Source organism: Bubalus bubalis, chromosome 12, assembly GCF_019923935.1.
Source record: "Bubalus bubalis isolate 160015118507 breed Murrah chromosome 12, NDDB_SH_1, whole genome shotgun sequence".
Classification (NCBI taxonomy): domain Eukaryota; kingdom Metazoa; phylum Chordata; class Mammalia; order Artiodactyla; family Bovidae; genus Bubalus; species Bubalus bubalis.
This window is the reverse complement of record NC_059168.1, coordinates 21031858-21046890: the sequence shown is the minus strand read 5'-3', so window position 1 is coordinate 21046890 and position 15033 is coordinate 21031858. Positions and strand designations below refer to the sequence as shown.

At 44.7% G+C, this 15033-nt stretch overlaps 1 protein-coding gene and 1 long non-coding RNA gene across 6 annotated transcripts in view; one reads left to right on the top strand and one right to left on the bottom strand.

The window, feature by feature from the left end:
• Nucleotides 1-1286: 1286 nt before the first annotated feature.
• Nucleotides 1287-15033, bottom strand: part of ARHGEF33 (Rho guanine nucleotide exchange factor 33) — a 75814-nt gene continuing 62067 nt past the window's right edge. The window contains exons 16-19 of one of the 5 annotated variants that reach the window (XM_025260901.2): nt 11864-12659; nt 8562-8701; nt 3515-3589; nt 1580-1712 (exon numbers count right to left, since the gene is read on the bottom strand). In XM_025260901.2, the coding sequence (XP_025116686.1) occupies nt 3538-3589; nt 8562-8701; nt 11864-12659 (988 nt within the window). In that variant the 3' untranslated portion in view covers nt 1580-1712; nt 3515-3537. The other 4 variants (XM_025260903.2, XM_025260902.2, XM_025260900.2 and 1 more) reach the window with 4 other exon arrangements.
• LOC123328432 lies at nt 3612-12072 on the top strand. The gene is made up of 2 exons (XR_006543253.1): nt 3612-11786; nt 11883-12072. It is a non-coding gene; the product is annotated as an uncharacterized LOC123328432 (long non-coding RNA).

The window sequence follows — 15033 nt, the reverse complement described above, 5'->3', positions numbered from 1 at the left end:
TTATGTCTCCTGTTTCACTTTTCGTGTCCAGTCGATTTCACACTTTGCTTTTAAGCACTGACCCCCAAACATCTGTGGCCTGATAATAGAAATCTAATTTCAAAGGAGTTCATTAATTTCAGAAAAATGAAAAGCTTGGCTTCAAATTAAATATCAGAAACTCCAAAAAGCTGGCAGTTATCCTGTGACTGTTCCAGACTCCTTTTGTTCAAGATGCTAATAGATGGGTTCCTGATTAGTCATCAGACAAGGAGAAGAAAACTTGTAAGACTTACAAGTGAAACTTCCCCTATTTTATCAAACAGTACATCACTACTGGAACAGCCCTCTGGAGAAGTCAGCTGCAGTACCAAGATTCTCAATGAACAGTAGTAACCTATGCCCCAAATTACAGAGAACTGCCTAGAAATAGAGACGGATTGTTTAAACCTAATTGTTTTCTATTATGATTCTGAACTCTAGGCACGTCAAGGATGTGGACCATCTGGGCCATATCTGTGTGGAAACAGAGCACATTTTATTTCCCCATAGCCAGGCAAGCCTCATTGCAATAACTCTTCTGCCTGTACTGTAAGAACTTTCTTTTCAACTTAGTTCTGGAAAACAAGGTAATGCTAGCCCTAAGCTTTCATTCTGACTTGGTGTTTGTAGCAACCAGTGTGTGTGAGCCAGTAAAGTATAGACGTTGTTGCTACCTTCTTTACAGACTGAAGAACGTCTTTTAAGGCAATGTGGCTTAATCAATGCTTTCTTCTCAGTCCACGTGGTCATGAGTGTGAGTGACACTCAGGATCACTGGTGGATCTTTGAATCCTGAGTATTTAATAAAACACAGACTCTGGACTTTTTCCTGTCCACAGCACAACCCACAATCCACATGAGGGAAAATGTTTCTTTGACCTCCCAGTTCTAGAGGAATTACTGTTCCCTGCGCTGGTTTTCATAACCATAGAACAAGAGGAATATTACTCTTAAGGTTCTTTTCCTATTTGCATATCAACATGTCTTTAAGCTTTGAACCTTCTTTGTCATGGTTTAAGCACAAATTTTTCCACAACTCGTATTTGCAACACGTAATACAATTGTGTTAACAGATGCTTTGCCTTAAGGGATGTTAGGTGTTGCCTTGGGGTTTTTGGAAGATATATGGCATGACAGAACTGCCCCCTAGCATGGTGTATACTAGTCTAAGATGAAATAAATAAGCTAAAGACCTCAGAAGCATAAATTTCACATCCATGTTAAATATGAACATGCTCAATATTATACTGGGGGAATGACTTCAAGGTGGAAGTTTTCTTACAAGCATTTATTTTCCTCCAAATTTATTGTGTTTTTGTAATGCTGTGAAAAGTCTTCATTTCCCTTGTCCCAAGTGTTGTTCAAAGAGCCAGCTCTCAACCACAGACTAATCTTCATCTCTTCAATGTCTTGTATGTTGATTTAGTTTCATATGTAGGTATTTATATTAGTTTTCCTCAGGGATTTATACATCAATATATATATATATATATTCCTACACAGATATATACAAGCTTTTTATCCTCATCTTACCACTTGACAATACAACTTTAAGTATGTTTTACACAGCTGTTCCTTGGTCAAGCTCATTTGCAAGAGCAAGTCGGTTTCTGAAGAAATCTTGTTTGGTGGGTGAAGGATCCATTGAGGGATTCTCATTAGTTTTTTCCCTGTATTCTGATCCACTGGACCTAAAATCTCAGCACACAGATAAAGTACAGGTTGATTTGGTTTTAATTGTTTTCAAATATTTTATCTAACCAAATTGTTTTGCATTTGTAAAACAGAACAAGATCTGCCTCCTAGATCTGGAATAATTTTTACTTCCCTTGAATTTCATGACTCAGGACATGTGTAACTAAGAGTTGCAGCGCACATAAAGAGTTGACCTTTCTAGTGCTTAATGGGGACACTTGTGACAATTGTGTATGACAGTGTAAGAAATCATGTAATAGCATTGTCAACGGGGGAGAAAGGATTAGAAGATTCAATAAATCCTATTTTCAATTCAATCAAGGAACTACTACACAAATTAAGAAGGCCCTTAGATTTTAAGGGGTAGAATTCATTGCTCTCAACCAAGGTTATCAAGGTTATCGAGGGCCTTTACTTAATCTGGGCATTACATTACAAACTCTTGCTTTTGCTTGTTTTCATTTTTAAATAAAAAATTTATTGAAGCCAACCACACATATATGCTACATTTGGCAGAATGCAGAAATCAGTACAGTAATTAGATTAAGGAGATTCTATTATCTCAACCACCACATAGGAGACCAAGCCCAATCAAGAGGCAACAACTCAAAACAGTCCAATTGAGTCCCCAGTCGAGGGTGTATTCTTCCTTTCTCTTGGTTAAGCCAGTTGGGTAATCCATTCCAGCTCTGCACCTTCTCCAGTCTGTTCATGTCAGAAGTCCCTAGAGGGAGGAGGCTTTCTGGAAATAACCTCTGATAAGCTAGGCTGGGGCCCTTTGGCTAGCTTCAGCTCTGAGCTAGAATGGGTAAAAACTAGCCCAGTGACTAAGAAGCAATATCAAAAGACCTCATGCAAGGTGTATGACAGTGACGTTAGACATGAAGTTCTTTGTCCAAAGCTCCTACACAACTGAGCAAGTTCTCCATATGCCGAGGCAGAGTCAGGCATGCTTCCACTATCCACAAAAGAAGGATACATTCTTTCACTATCGTAGATACACTAGGAACGTCCTCACTGTTGCTATTAGATAAGTTAATTATGACTCTATCATTTACTGAAATCATTGGGCAGAATGCAAACATTCCTTTACCTTATTTAAGGAAAGAATCTAGATCCACGCAAAGACTAAAATTCTGATGTCTAGAAACATGATGATTGATTGGATTTTTAATTTTTAACTCTGACCCTATTATTTGGTTTCACAGATGAAGGCCTTAGCTGTCTACCACACTTCCTCCATCTGGTCAGTAAGGAGCCCTTTTCCACTATATCCCAGTACATAGAGGAAGAACTTTCTCTCCTCAACCCCAGTAGATCTGGGTGTTCATTAAGTAAGATGATGGCTGGCTGGGCTGAAAGTCTCTTTCCTTTTCAGAAGCCGCCTGCAATTCTCCCCTGAAACCACCTCCTCAGGCCCCACCCTAAAGCTCCAGGCTTTCTCTCAGAACTCCCAGCTACCTCCAGTTCAAATCATCCCTGGTTGATGCACTTGTGCCCCAACTGTTAGGAAGATAGATTTTTGACCATGTCATTCTTTCCCCGTATCTTCTGTTATCCAGAAGACTAAGAATGCCTAAAGCATTGCAGGGCGAGGGGGCAGGAAGTAGGAAGCAAGATTTGAATCTGGCTGCTGTTTCTTCCAAATTGTTTCCCCACATGATAGTTTCTCATCAGAAAACATTCATCAAAACTTAAAATCTTTGCCTTCCATTTCCCCTCTTAGCTACATCTGATCTCTCCAAAGCCCACCATGTCATACTTTGATGGTTCCAACATGCAACTGTTTCATGTTTACCTGGAAATGGGAAAGCTCTGATGTCACCACCAGCCCCAAGGACCACAGAAATCTTCACCAGTTGAGTTCCCATTTCTGAAACAAATGCCAAAATCGCCCTGTCTAGTTTCCAAAGTCCACAAACTCAGCTTAGTATTTTTCTTTTTTAACTGCTCTTCTCACAAACCACCTTTGTGTCTGCAGGTGTGTGAATGGCTCCTCATTTCTTGATATTAACTAACAATTAACTAAATGGTAACTTGCTAATCATTTTCAAGATCTAGTATTCCATTGTAGCCATGACTAGAAGCTAATTTTCACCCTTTTAAAGATACTTTTAGCTGATTTCTTTCTAATGCTTACATGGTATATGAACACCTCAACTTTTGGACCCTTGTGAATGTGTGGTTGTCAGGTTCTAGAGTAATGCATACCTAAATTACTGAAAAATAACCTGTGGAATCTAGGTGGAAAGCTAATGGATTTGCTTTTTATCCCCTTTCTTTATAAAACAGAAATGGTATTTGAGTTGCTAGGGCCATTCTGGCTGACTGCAAAGGAACACACATAAGGGCCAGGCAGGCAAACACTTGCTGGGCAAGATTAGGATGGCTGCCAGTACCTTCTGACACAGCCATCCAAATGTTTGATGGGAGGGGAACACACCTGTCCCTAACTTTCCTTCCACTCAACTGACAGAGACAAAAAAAATCACAAGTTGGGTAGGTCATGCAAGTATCAATTTACTACAGTAAGCCGTAAAGTTTATTTGGAGCTGGGGAAAACAGGAGGGCTGGGATCAGTGGTGCAGGAGCCTCTGACCTAAAAAGGGTTGCTTTGCTGACTGGAAAGACTGTCTGCCTTGAAAGCTTCAGGAAGATGCAGATGGAGAAGAAAGGGAGCAGCAGAGCACCCATCCTGTCGGCCACGTAAGTTGGTGCTGACAATCAACAGGGTGACAAACGCGCACTCGTTTGATGTAGATTTGTAAAGGGGTTACTATGTTCTAGGCACTAAACCTGGTAGCTGGGTCACTCTTACATTTGGATCTTAAGCTTCTGCTGACAGAACCTAGAACACTGAAGACTCTTAACGTAGTGACTGATCTCAAATGACCTACTGAGTAACATCTATAATCAGGTTTAAGTAAATGTTTTCTCTTCAGCCATCTCCTTCCGTTTTCCATTTATATGGGGAATTAAAATGGGAAATGAGAGAGAATCCCAAAGTGGGTAAGAATGGAGGAAGAACTTCACACAGGCTCTAAGGAGGCAGAGAAGAACATGAGGCTGCAGTTATCAATGGATTCTTTAGTAGTTGTGCTTTCTATGACATGGTCTGCTCCACAGTCCAAGCTGGGCAGACGGCAAAGCGGACTCACTGACACTCAGTCATATGGGACTCTGTGGAAGTGCTCTCTCCACAGTGTGTGATTAAAGAAAGAAGAGATTTCCATGGGACTGGTAAAGGGAGGGTGCTGACTGGGAAAGAGACCCTCTGAGGCATGTAAATTACAAAGTGCTAAAGAGGAAGAAATGGGTGAGGAAGTAGAATTAATCATTTGGACGCCATATGCTTTGTCTTCCACTCCCATGAGAGTTGAGGATAAAAAGAGCACGTACATCCCTGCCCCAAGCTGTCTTACAGAACCCTCTTCCCCTATGCACACCCCCAACCAAGGTATTGGCCTAAGTCTAAGATTCACACATAGGGATGAAGTAGCATTGGTCTCGGAATTTAGGACAGTCTAGATTCAAGTTTTTGAAAGCTTCCAGGTCAATGCTTGTACAATGGGATGGTCTACCTTCCATCCTGCTCAAAGGCAGGGGGACAAGGATTCAGCCCAGCATCAACCTATCACATGAGGTCTGTTCTGTTCCTGGCTTCTAAGAATCCTTATTTAAAAATTTTTAAAATCACTTAACGTTTTCCAACTTTAAGATATGTCATCTTTATTTTGACCAATTCTGGGCAGCTCTCAAGGACATGTGACCTGGTATCTACCCAGGATGAATGTGCCTGAGATAGAAACGGTCAGAGCATCATCCTCTCCCCCAGATATCTTGGGCATTTTTCATGACTTTTTTTTTATGATGTCAACTTGACTCTCCCTTTTGAATCCTTGTGGGTATGAGCATTCGGCCCTCCCAGCCTCAGAGGGAAGAGAACCCTTTCTCAGGTTTTCTGTTGCATCTGGCTCCATGCCTAGCTTCATCCCGAAGCAGCATTCTGGGTGTGTGGGGCCACCAGCCAAACAAGCCCCTATGGATACAAAAAGTGTGTCAGTGTAGACAGGAACAAGCCTGCAGAGGGCTGGGGGAGGCAGGCAGTGAGCCCCGGGTGTGACACAGGCAGCTGCTCTGGCTCTGATCCGTCTTGGACCTCTGAGGCCAGCCTCTAGCCTGACTTCAGGACCCAGGATGAACCATGTCTTGAAGTCCCAGGGCTTGCTGCCAGCCTGACCTCCCAACACATGGGAGGAGGATGGGCAGAGTATCTCTTTCTGGTTCCTCCCTGTACCTGTCCATATGCCTGGCTTCAGTCTGCAAAGTTCCTACATAACAGCCGGGACCAACCAAGTCACTCACGATTCCTAGACAAGCATCTCACACAGTACATGCGTATGACAAAGAATGCTTCATTCATGAGAAGAGTCAAGTGTTCTCATCTGAGTTGAGAGCCGCTGACCTTTCTGTGCTATGCTGGGGCCTCCTTGCCCTTTGTCTCTACTTTAGCAAAATGGAACAAACTTTCCAAGGTTCTAGGATGAAAATACTCAGGAGAAGCTACTCAAGTTGCTTTTTTACCTTGTGCCAAGTCTCCAGAGGGCCTACCAAAGCACCCCAGATACAAGGCGACAAGCAAGTATTACACAGCAGCGCTCACAGTCCTACACAAGATGTAAAAAGCCAGGAAAGCCGACCAGAGGGAGCAACAACTGTATGGCACCAACTTTACTTCCATCCGTATAACACTTCAGATTTTAAATACAAAGGCAGTGCCAGAAGTGGTGGCAGCAATTGGATTGAGGCAGGAGGAACTTGTCTATGATAAAAGTAGGAGAGAACTAAGGTGATCCGTTTGACCCTCCAGAAAGGATCCGCAAAATCTCCCAGAGGGCTGAAAGTAATTATCTAACATGAAAATTTAGAGAGTCCACAGCAAATCCTTGGCAATGAACCAATGGCTATGGGAGGTTATAGAAAGATAAAATCTGGCCTTCTACATGGTCATTAAAATGACGGGTCCCAGGCCACACTGATTTCTTGTTTCAAGCATTAAAAAGATGTGATCTCCCAGACTGATCTACAACAAAGTCAAAATACAGATAAAGCAAATCTCAAGCTAGAAAGCACTCGGGTGGCAGTGATCTCCCACCCGCTGTGGGTGTCCCTTTCACAGCCTCCCTAACCAGGGTCATCCAAATCCTCCTTAAGAGAATCCACTGCCTCATGGGGCAGCCAGCCCCAGTTCCAGGCAGCTGCGTTTTAAGAAAGTTCCTCTCTTATCCACTATTCCCGGTCCTGGAACGGGAATGTGCAAAGGAACCAGCAACAGATCCATGTCTGGGTGCTTTCCAACAGGCAGCACACAGTCATTATAAATGGCAAAAAGTGGTTGTTTTCTTGGGAAACACTGTGGTTTAAAAATAAGTAAAAATAAAAGGCTCAAGCAATGGTCTTAGGAGTCTGGAGTTCTTAGCAGGATTCAGAAGCCTGCATTCCAAAGTCAGGCTGGAGAACTGTCTCCAGGTCTCTCCACTGTCACACTTGACAGGAGGTGCTGGGTCAGGAAAGATCTAAATCTATGGTCCTAGAAAGGGATTCAATTCTCAGCTCATTACCCCCAAATCAAGGGGCTCCAGCAGTCATGCACGCCCGGGCTACTCTAGCAAAACTGAACGGGCTAGAATAGGAACAGGGCTGCCTCTGCAGGACTGCTGCTCCCCCTTGCCTCTTCTTCCAGTAACAATGGGTGGGACCAACGATCAGAGAGACCTGCTACTCTCAGTACTACCCTCCCTCTAGGAGAGGAATTAGACAAACCAACCGCAAAAGTCCTCAGTCCAGGCCTGCCCCAGTTCTTCCATCAAGACCACTATCTAAATTGGGAGAAAGTGATTTCCTGTGTTTCCTCACACAGGAGCTCCAAACTATGAAGTCAGCAAGAGTGCCTTTAACTTTTCCATCCACTAAAATAGGGACACTTGCTGTTTAAGGCTTACTGTGAGAAGCTCCTCTAAGAAGGGAAACGAAGCACCAGGCAACAACTCTAAGGGGGAGACAACAGGCCTGAGGATGGGTGGAGAAAGGGACAGCAGTCTCCCCAGCGGGTGAGGGCTAGACTGGAGATCCCCCCACTGCCAAACGCTAAAACTCAGTGCTTTTGTCTTACGTTTCATGCTGGCATTTGGCCAATGCCTCCCAGTCTGTGAAACAGTGCTTGTAAGTGCTGACCAAAATGACAGGTGGGTGATACCACACAGCAAGGGCTGAGAATCTTAGAAGGACCACAGGAAAGAAATGCCTTGCTTTTGCCTCCTATGGAGTATGGAGACTCCATTAAAGTGATTTTTTAAGTAGGACCCAAGCCAAATCCATCCAATCATTTCTGCTAGGGAAAACACAGGCAGATATCCCCTAAATGTGCACTAGTAAGTAACCAGGATAACTACAGGTCCCTACAGGCGGAAGAGCTGCGATGCCTGAGAAAACCTTCCATAGGCGGGGAGGTTCTCATGGTGCACCCATTACACCCAACCCCACTCCTCGCGCCCATGGGGATTTCCCAGGAGACCTCCTCTGCCCACTCCTCCCAGGACACAGGACTTTGGGAACAAGGAGGCAGGGCTAAAAGACAGAGGCGGCAGAGGACAGAGCCGAGTGTGCTTTTACTCTAGGAGATCACAATAAGAAACATCTTCACCTGGCAGGAATTGTGGCTACTGGGTACAGGCACTGAGCTTGAAGCAGTTGTGTAAAACCAGGCTACTTGTTACTGTTAAAACCTCAAGACTTAGCCCACAGGGAAATGAGTTACAATGCTGTCTTGTCTAAGGGCTACTCACTTCTTTTTAAAGAGCTTGCGGAAGGAGCTGCGAAAGCCCCCTTTCTGGTCTTGCCTGGGGTTTTGATCGCTGAAAGATGTTTGTTCACTTTCTCTTTCTTCCTTTGGACAGAATCTGGTGGCATCTTCTAAATGCATCTCCTGAAAACACAAAAGAGGGGTGTATTTTTACTCTTATCCAAAGTTAACATTGATCCTGACTATGGGACAATTTTCTTTAACCTCTCACTTTCCTCTCCCACCCCAAAAGACTAATGACGGGCACCTATTCCAACTAAAGCAAACTTGGGCTAATTAAGAAACTAGATCTAGCGATTCTTTGGGATTCTACTAAGATTCATAACTAAATAATGGAGATCAACATTTTGATGGCTGAGTGTAGCATTTTTGAAAGTGTGGTCCTAGGGCTATAGGATCAACTGGGGCTTTCATTTAAATGTAGGCTCCTGAGCCCAAAAACCAAACTATCTGAATCAGAATCTCTGAAATTAGGCCTAGCTAATCTTTTTGCACAGATGAGGAAAACAGCAGTTTAAGGTATGTTCTTGCCCACCTGCACTTAATGTTTATATGAGTCACCTTGGAATCTTGCTAAAATGCAGATTTTGATTCAGTTGGTCACAGGTGGAGCCCAAATTCTGCATCTAGAACAAGCTCCCAGGTAAAGCATTTACTACTCATGCAAGGACCAAATCTTGAGAAGTGGGCTTTTTAGGAAGTAAATCTACTAATAGTTGAAGGAAAATCTTTCTGTGGAATCATGATCTTGATAAGATCTTGCCTTTGTGTAGCATTTCACACTTGACAAAGCATATTCACAAACTTTATCTTATTTGGCCTTATCCTCACAACAACCCTGTGAGGTAGGTAAAGTATGGATTGTCTTATTTCATAGATGAGAAAACTGGAGGCAGAGAAGCCAAATGAATTGTCCAGAAGCACACAGCTATTTGGCAGCAGAGTCAGGATTAGAACACGGATCTCCTGACTCCCAGTCAGGTGCTCTTGCCACTGAAGCATATCGTCTTCTTTTTTTACTCTTAGCGACAGAACACTCAAGACTAGGGTTTGGCTGGCTCTGAGGACAAGGATGGCAAATACACAGTACATCTGAGGAGATGGAACCCTAGGAGCTTTGCACACCTCATCAGGAAAGAGCCGATATCTTTACAGATGGGGCTTTTGAAGGGCTCATCTTTTGCAGCTAAAACCCCATCTCACTCTGATGAATGGTTTTTGCCTGGCAAAACCATTTGTTGAGCTCCCAATTTTTCACACATCAACTAGGGGAAAAAAGACATTTGTATGAGCATATGAAATAAAAGCATTCTTTGCAGTTTATACTATAGGAGTTAAAAGATTTTGTATGTATATCTCTGCCCATTCCAAGTGACTTTGAGTTGGCACTTTTTCTACTTTCCTTGTTAACTTTAAAAAATATGTGTGTATATATATCTTTCATTTTTTAATCCACTTTTTTTTTTTTTTTGGCCACGCTGTGCAACATGTGAGATCCTAGTTTCCGGACCAGCGATCAAGCTCATCAAACTCATGCCACCGCCACTCTTGCCCTGCACTGGAAGCACAGAGTGTCAACCACGACTGCCAGGCAAGTCCCGAAACTTTTAAACTTTGACACATGCCTAACTTTGATTTATCTAAGAAATTTTACCTAATAGAACTGTATAAAGTTCAGAGTTGAAAATCAGAGGCAGAAGGAAATCTAAGAATCCCGGGGCCCTTCAGCAACCTTAGCTGGGCACACTGAAGTATTTCTGCCTTTCAGGAGGCAGACACAGACTTTGATTTCTGGAGTTCAGATGGGCTGGAAGCGCCAAGGTTCTTCATGTTCCTCTGGCCTAATGTTCACCACTCCCACCTGGGGAAGTATTCAAAAGAAGACTCACTCCTCCCTTTTTTTTTTTTTTAAGGCCCATGAGCTTTTTTTTTATATTTCCCTACACCATTCTTCACTTAGCCAATAGCTAAGCAGCTTTTAAAGTTGAATTCAGATGTTCAAACTATCTAAGACTTCTCTGAGGGTTTAAATAGAGACCCTCCCATGTGCTCCCATGGTTTATTATAATTCTGTTTATGTGTCTCCTTCAGGGCTAAGCCAGTGGCCTTGGAGGGCAGAGACTGGATGTTGTTTATTTCTGAACCCTCAACATTTAGCACAGAGCCTGGGGTGAGGCAGGTGGTCAGGGTTTGCTGAAAAATGAATGGAGTCAGTGATCTTCAATCTCTTCCCACTCCTTTAGAAATAGGAACAGGTGGAACGCAGGGCCCTCACTCCTGTGGAAAATCGTTTCTCCTGGAGGCAAAGGATCCCTAGTGCTGGATGTAAGGGACACTTAATGAAGGACAGTCCTGGACTGTCACTTTCAAGGTGTTTCAATCAATACAGTGCTGCCCTGTAAATCCTAACCCTGCTTCTAAAATGTTAAAACAGGAAGAATGGGGGCATAGCTCAGAGCCACTCTGTTACTCTCTACTTAATCAGAAATTGCCTTTGTTCCAATCACTTGTGGAGACATTGTTTATTCAGGAACTATTAGTCCTTTCACGAATATGTATTTAAACACTTCTTTAAATGTCCCAAGGCTTGCAGATGTCAAGATGAAACATCAAAATACCAAACATCCATATAGAGGCCAAAGAAGGTGTTTGTGAGTCAATGCTTTCTGGACAGTTTGGTGCTGTCTTCGTCCAACTGGAGTCTGCAAAGTACCATGACACCCTTTTCCAGGCAAAAGGAAAGCAAGTGGAAATGAACTTTTCTCAAGAGTCCCCAGGGAGAGAGGGCAACTTGCCTCCTCCCTAGCTATAAACAAGGGTGCAGGTCAGGGCTAGCACCTAGGATTCGATATTTTGAACAAGGGGTGCGTTTAATAGGCAAAGAAGACACATCCCCTGGGACTTCTGTGAAGTGTTTTGCATATGAACTGCATCTGGGAGGTGCCACAGCTTAAGCAGGAAAGCACAGAACACCTGTAACTCTTTAACTTGGTGGTGGTGGGCGGGGGGTGTTTTAAGCAGGTCTAAGAGGAGTCCTAGTCTTTTTGTCATCATACACATACATAGGTATGGCATGCTCCTGCGTCCTGGCCCTGAAGAACTAACATTTTCCTCCGAGGACCACTGACGGACAAGCCTGTAAGTAACACGGGCTCTCAGCATCTTCTGCTGCCCCCGCCTGGCCAACCTGCGTTCCCCTCCACGCTAGGTGAGCCCAGGCTGCACCCCTGGAGATCTAGGCCCGGGGTTGCCAGCGCTGTGGGTTTGGGGTTGGTTTTACTTTACCCTCCTTACTTCCAAATAGGTCTGCTTTTCGCTTTGGGACCTCTGTTGGGGAAAGAAGGTCCGGGGCGCCCCGCGAGCGGAGGCGGCTTGGCCGTGCGCCTGCGCGGCGCGCTCGGCCTTGAGCGGCGCGCGGCCGCCGCTGCTGCTGCGCGTGCTGTAGAGGCGCGGGGCCACGCCCTCGGGCGGCGGCGCGCGCGGGAACTCCTTGAGCGAGCGGCTCAGCGGCTTGGCTTTGTGCGCCTGCGCTGCTGCCTCCAGCTTGTAGGCGCCGCTGCTGCCTGCCGGCGACGTGGCGCTCTTGGGCAGCGGCTGCAGCGGGTGCTCGGGCCGCTCGGCCTCCATGGCGAAGCTGACGGGCCGCAGGAAGCAGATGTCCAGGCTGGACTCGGAAGAGGCGGGCGAGCAGTTCTCGAAGAGGGCCGGAGCCTGGAAGGGCTCCTCGTCGTAGGGTGCGGGCAGCGCGAAGATCTCGCCGCCATACTCAAACTCTTCGTAGGCCGCGGGCACGTAGCTGCGGGCGTCGGGCAGGAGCTCGGCCGGGGCGCGCAGGGAGCGCTCCACGTTGCCCAGCGGCTCCGCCGGCGACGGCTCGAAGTCCATCTCCGGGATAGCCTGCAGGGGCCCGGCGAGCGCCTTCACGTCCTGCTCAGCGGCACAGAACTGCGCCGGCGCCAGGAGGCTCTCGGGCCTCTCGTGCTTTCTGCCCTCCATCTCCCAGTCACTGGGCTTCCCGGGCTGCATGCTCTCCATCAAGCTTTGCTGCTGTTGGCTTTTCTTCACTGGGGGCATCAAATGTCTTTAAAGGGGAGACAATACAAAAGAAGTGTGCTTACGGTGTATTAGTGCGCGCCTGTCCCCGAGCAGCGCGAGGCTGGGAACCACACAATGCCTACCAGATACCGCTTAGACGCAAACTGTCTGCTCCCTCTTCTCCGGCCCTCCCAGGCTCCTCTGTGTTACCTACCAAGCGCCACAGGCTTGTCAAATTAAGTAGCCCCCAGGAGCCCTGGTCCCCCAAGTGGGAGAGTGAAAATAACCGTTTGTGAAGAGGATCCCGGAAGTACCCGTCTGAGCCCAGAGGCACTGTGTAGAGATGGCTGGTAGGCCAAGGATGCTCAGCGCTGACCCTCTCCACCATGTGTCAAGGCCCCAAGGCACATCTTTTTCTCTCTTCTCTCCCTTTTTTGTCCTAGCAGAGTCATAGAAAATCATGGAAACAACTTTTGTTCAACTCAAGGATCTTCCTGCTTAAGAACAATTCCCAGATGAAGTAAACAGTAAAAAAAAATCTGGATGAAGTAAAAAAACATCTGGATGATAGTATGCGGGGTTCACTGTACATTTTGCTTTTGTATGTATTTGACATTTTCATAATAAAAAACTAAAAAATTCCCTGTGGCTATGAAGCATGCAATATAAGTCATCTCAAACTTCCATCCACAAGAATATTACCAAAATGAAAAGTCCGTCTCTCTGAATATGCCCAATTTCATGGAGAGTTATTTTGATTTGTTTCATCGTGGATAAAGAATAATTCACACTGGATACTTGGATAGCATACGCATCAGATTGGATGCGAATGCCAGTTCGGCTGGAATTTAATTGCCAGATGAGAGTGGACTACCGCACACTGACCCAAACTAGTTATTGTGTTAGTTTATTCATACTAAATTTTGCCACAAAAAAATGCAGTAAGAATGCAGAAGTAAACTGTAATACTATTTTGTCTGATGGTCTTAAGATAAAAATTAAGTGTCACATTTACAAAGGTGAAAATATAGTAAAATGGAATGTTGAGTTGAATTCTCTTTTAACTTGGAAGACTTGGGTTTCTTTTCTGGTTATTTTCCCAACAGAGTGCCGTGGCAGCCATGTTCTTCCTCTGGGTGTAATCTCTAAGGATTTCATTTTGTAGGCAGTATAAGTCTTAACTTCAAAGAAGATAGTTTTATCATTGTCTTAAGAATTCAAGTGAAAAAAAAGCTGAAGTGATCCACAAAAAAATTCCATCTCCTGTCTCGCTCCCCTCCCAGGAAACGTATTTTTTTCGGTGTGGTATACTCTGTGTGGTATACTTGGAGAAGGCAATGGCACCCCACTCAAGTACTCTTGCCCGGAAAATCGCATGGACGAAGGAGCCTGGTAGGCTGCAGTCCATGGTGTCGCTAAGAGTTGGAGACGACTGAGCGACTTCACTTTCCCTTTTCACTTTCATGTACTGGAGAAGGAAATGGCAACCCACTCCAGTGTTCTTCCCTGGAGAATCCAAGGGACAGGGGAGCCTGATGGGCTGCCGTCTATGGGGTCGCACAGAGTTGGACACGACTGAAGCGACTTAGCAGCAGCAGCAGCAGCAGCAGCATACTCTCCCTACAGGTGTTCTAGGATTTTATCTATAGTAGGAAAATCATCCTGGACTTTATGTATAGAAAGATTAATGTTTCAGATTTTCAGAATGATTATGAAATTTCACCATCCTGACTGCACATTTGCACTGCCGTCTCTCACTGATGTGCTATGGTATGCTAAGCTGCTTCAGTTGTATCCAACGCTTTGCAACCGCGTGGACTGTAGCCTACCAGGCTCCTCTGTCCATGGGATTCTCCAGGCAAGAATACTGCTGTGGGTTGCTATTTCCTTCTCCACCATCTCTTACTGCTAAGTGTTCTCAGTTTAAGAGATGAAGGCAAAAAGCAAACAGGATTTGAGTTATTGATCAGTTGCTCCTTCCATGATTGTAATTTGCATTCTAAAAACTAGTGATTAAAAAATTGAAATAAGCTCAACTGCTTCTCACGTCGTCATAATATTAGAAAAGCAGCTTTTTGCATGATTTCTAATTTTTCCTTAATAAAACCCAAAGCAGAAATTATAGTCTGAGGAATTAGTTTGGGGAGAATTGGTAAATTGGGGATTTGAAATTTTGAGTTTTGGTTTCCCTGATCTTCCAAAAGTCCTAGTTTCAGAGGTGGCCCAAGTCCACTTATCCTTCAGAGGTAAAATGAGTTCCAGATATGTGGCCTAATCCTTTAAAGATCATCAAGAAGTTTGCTAAATGAAAAAAACAGTTTAGTGTTTGAAAAGGTTGTGTGCAGAGACTTTATCAATGATCACATCCATTCACAACCCAGAACAGCTTTCAGAGAAGCTGAAGAACAGAGGTCATGAAG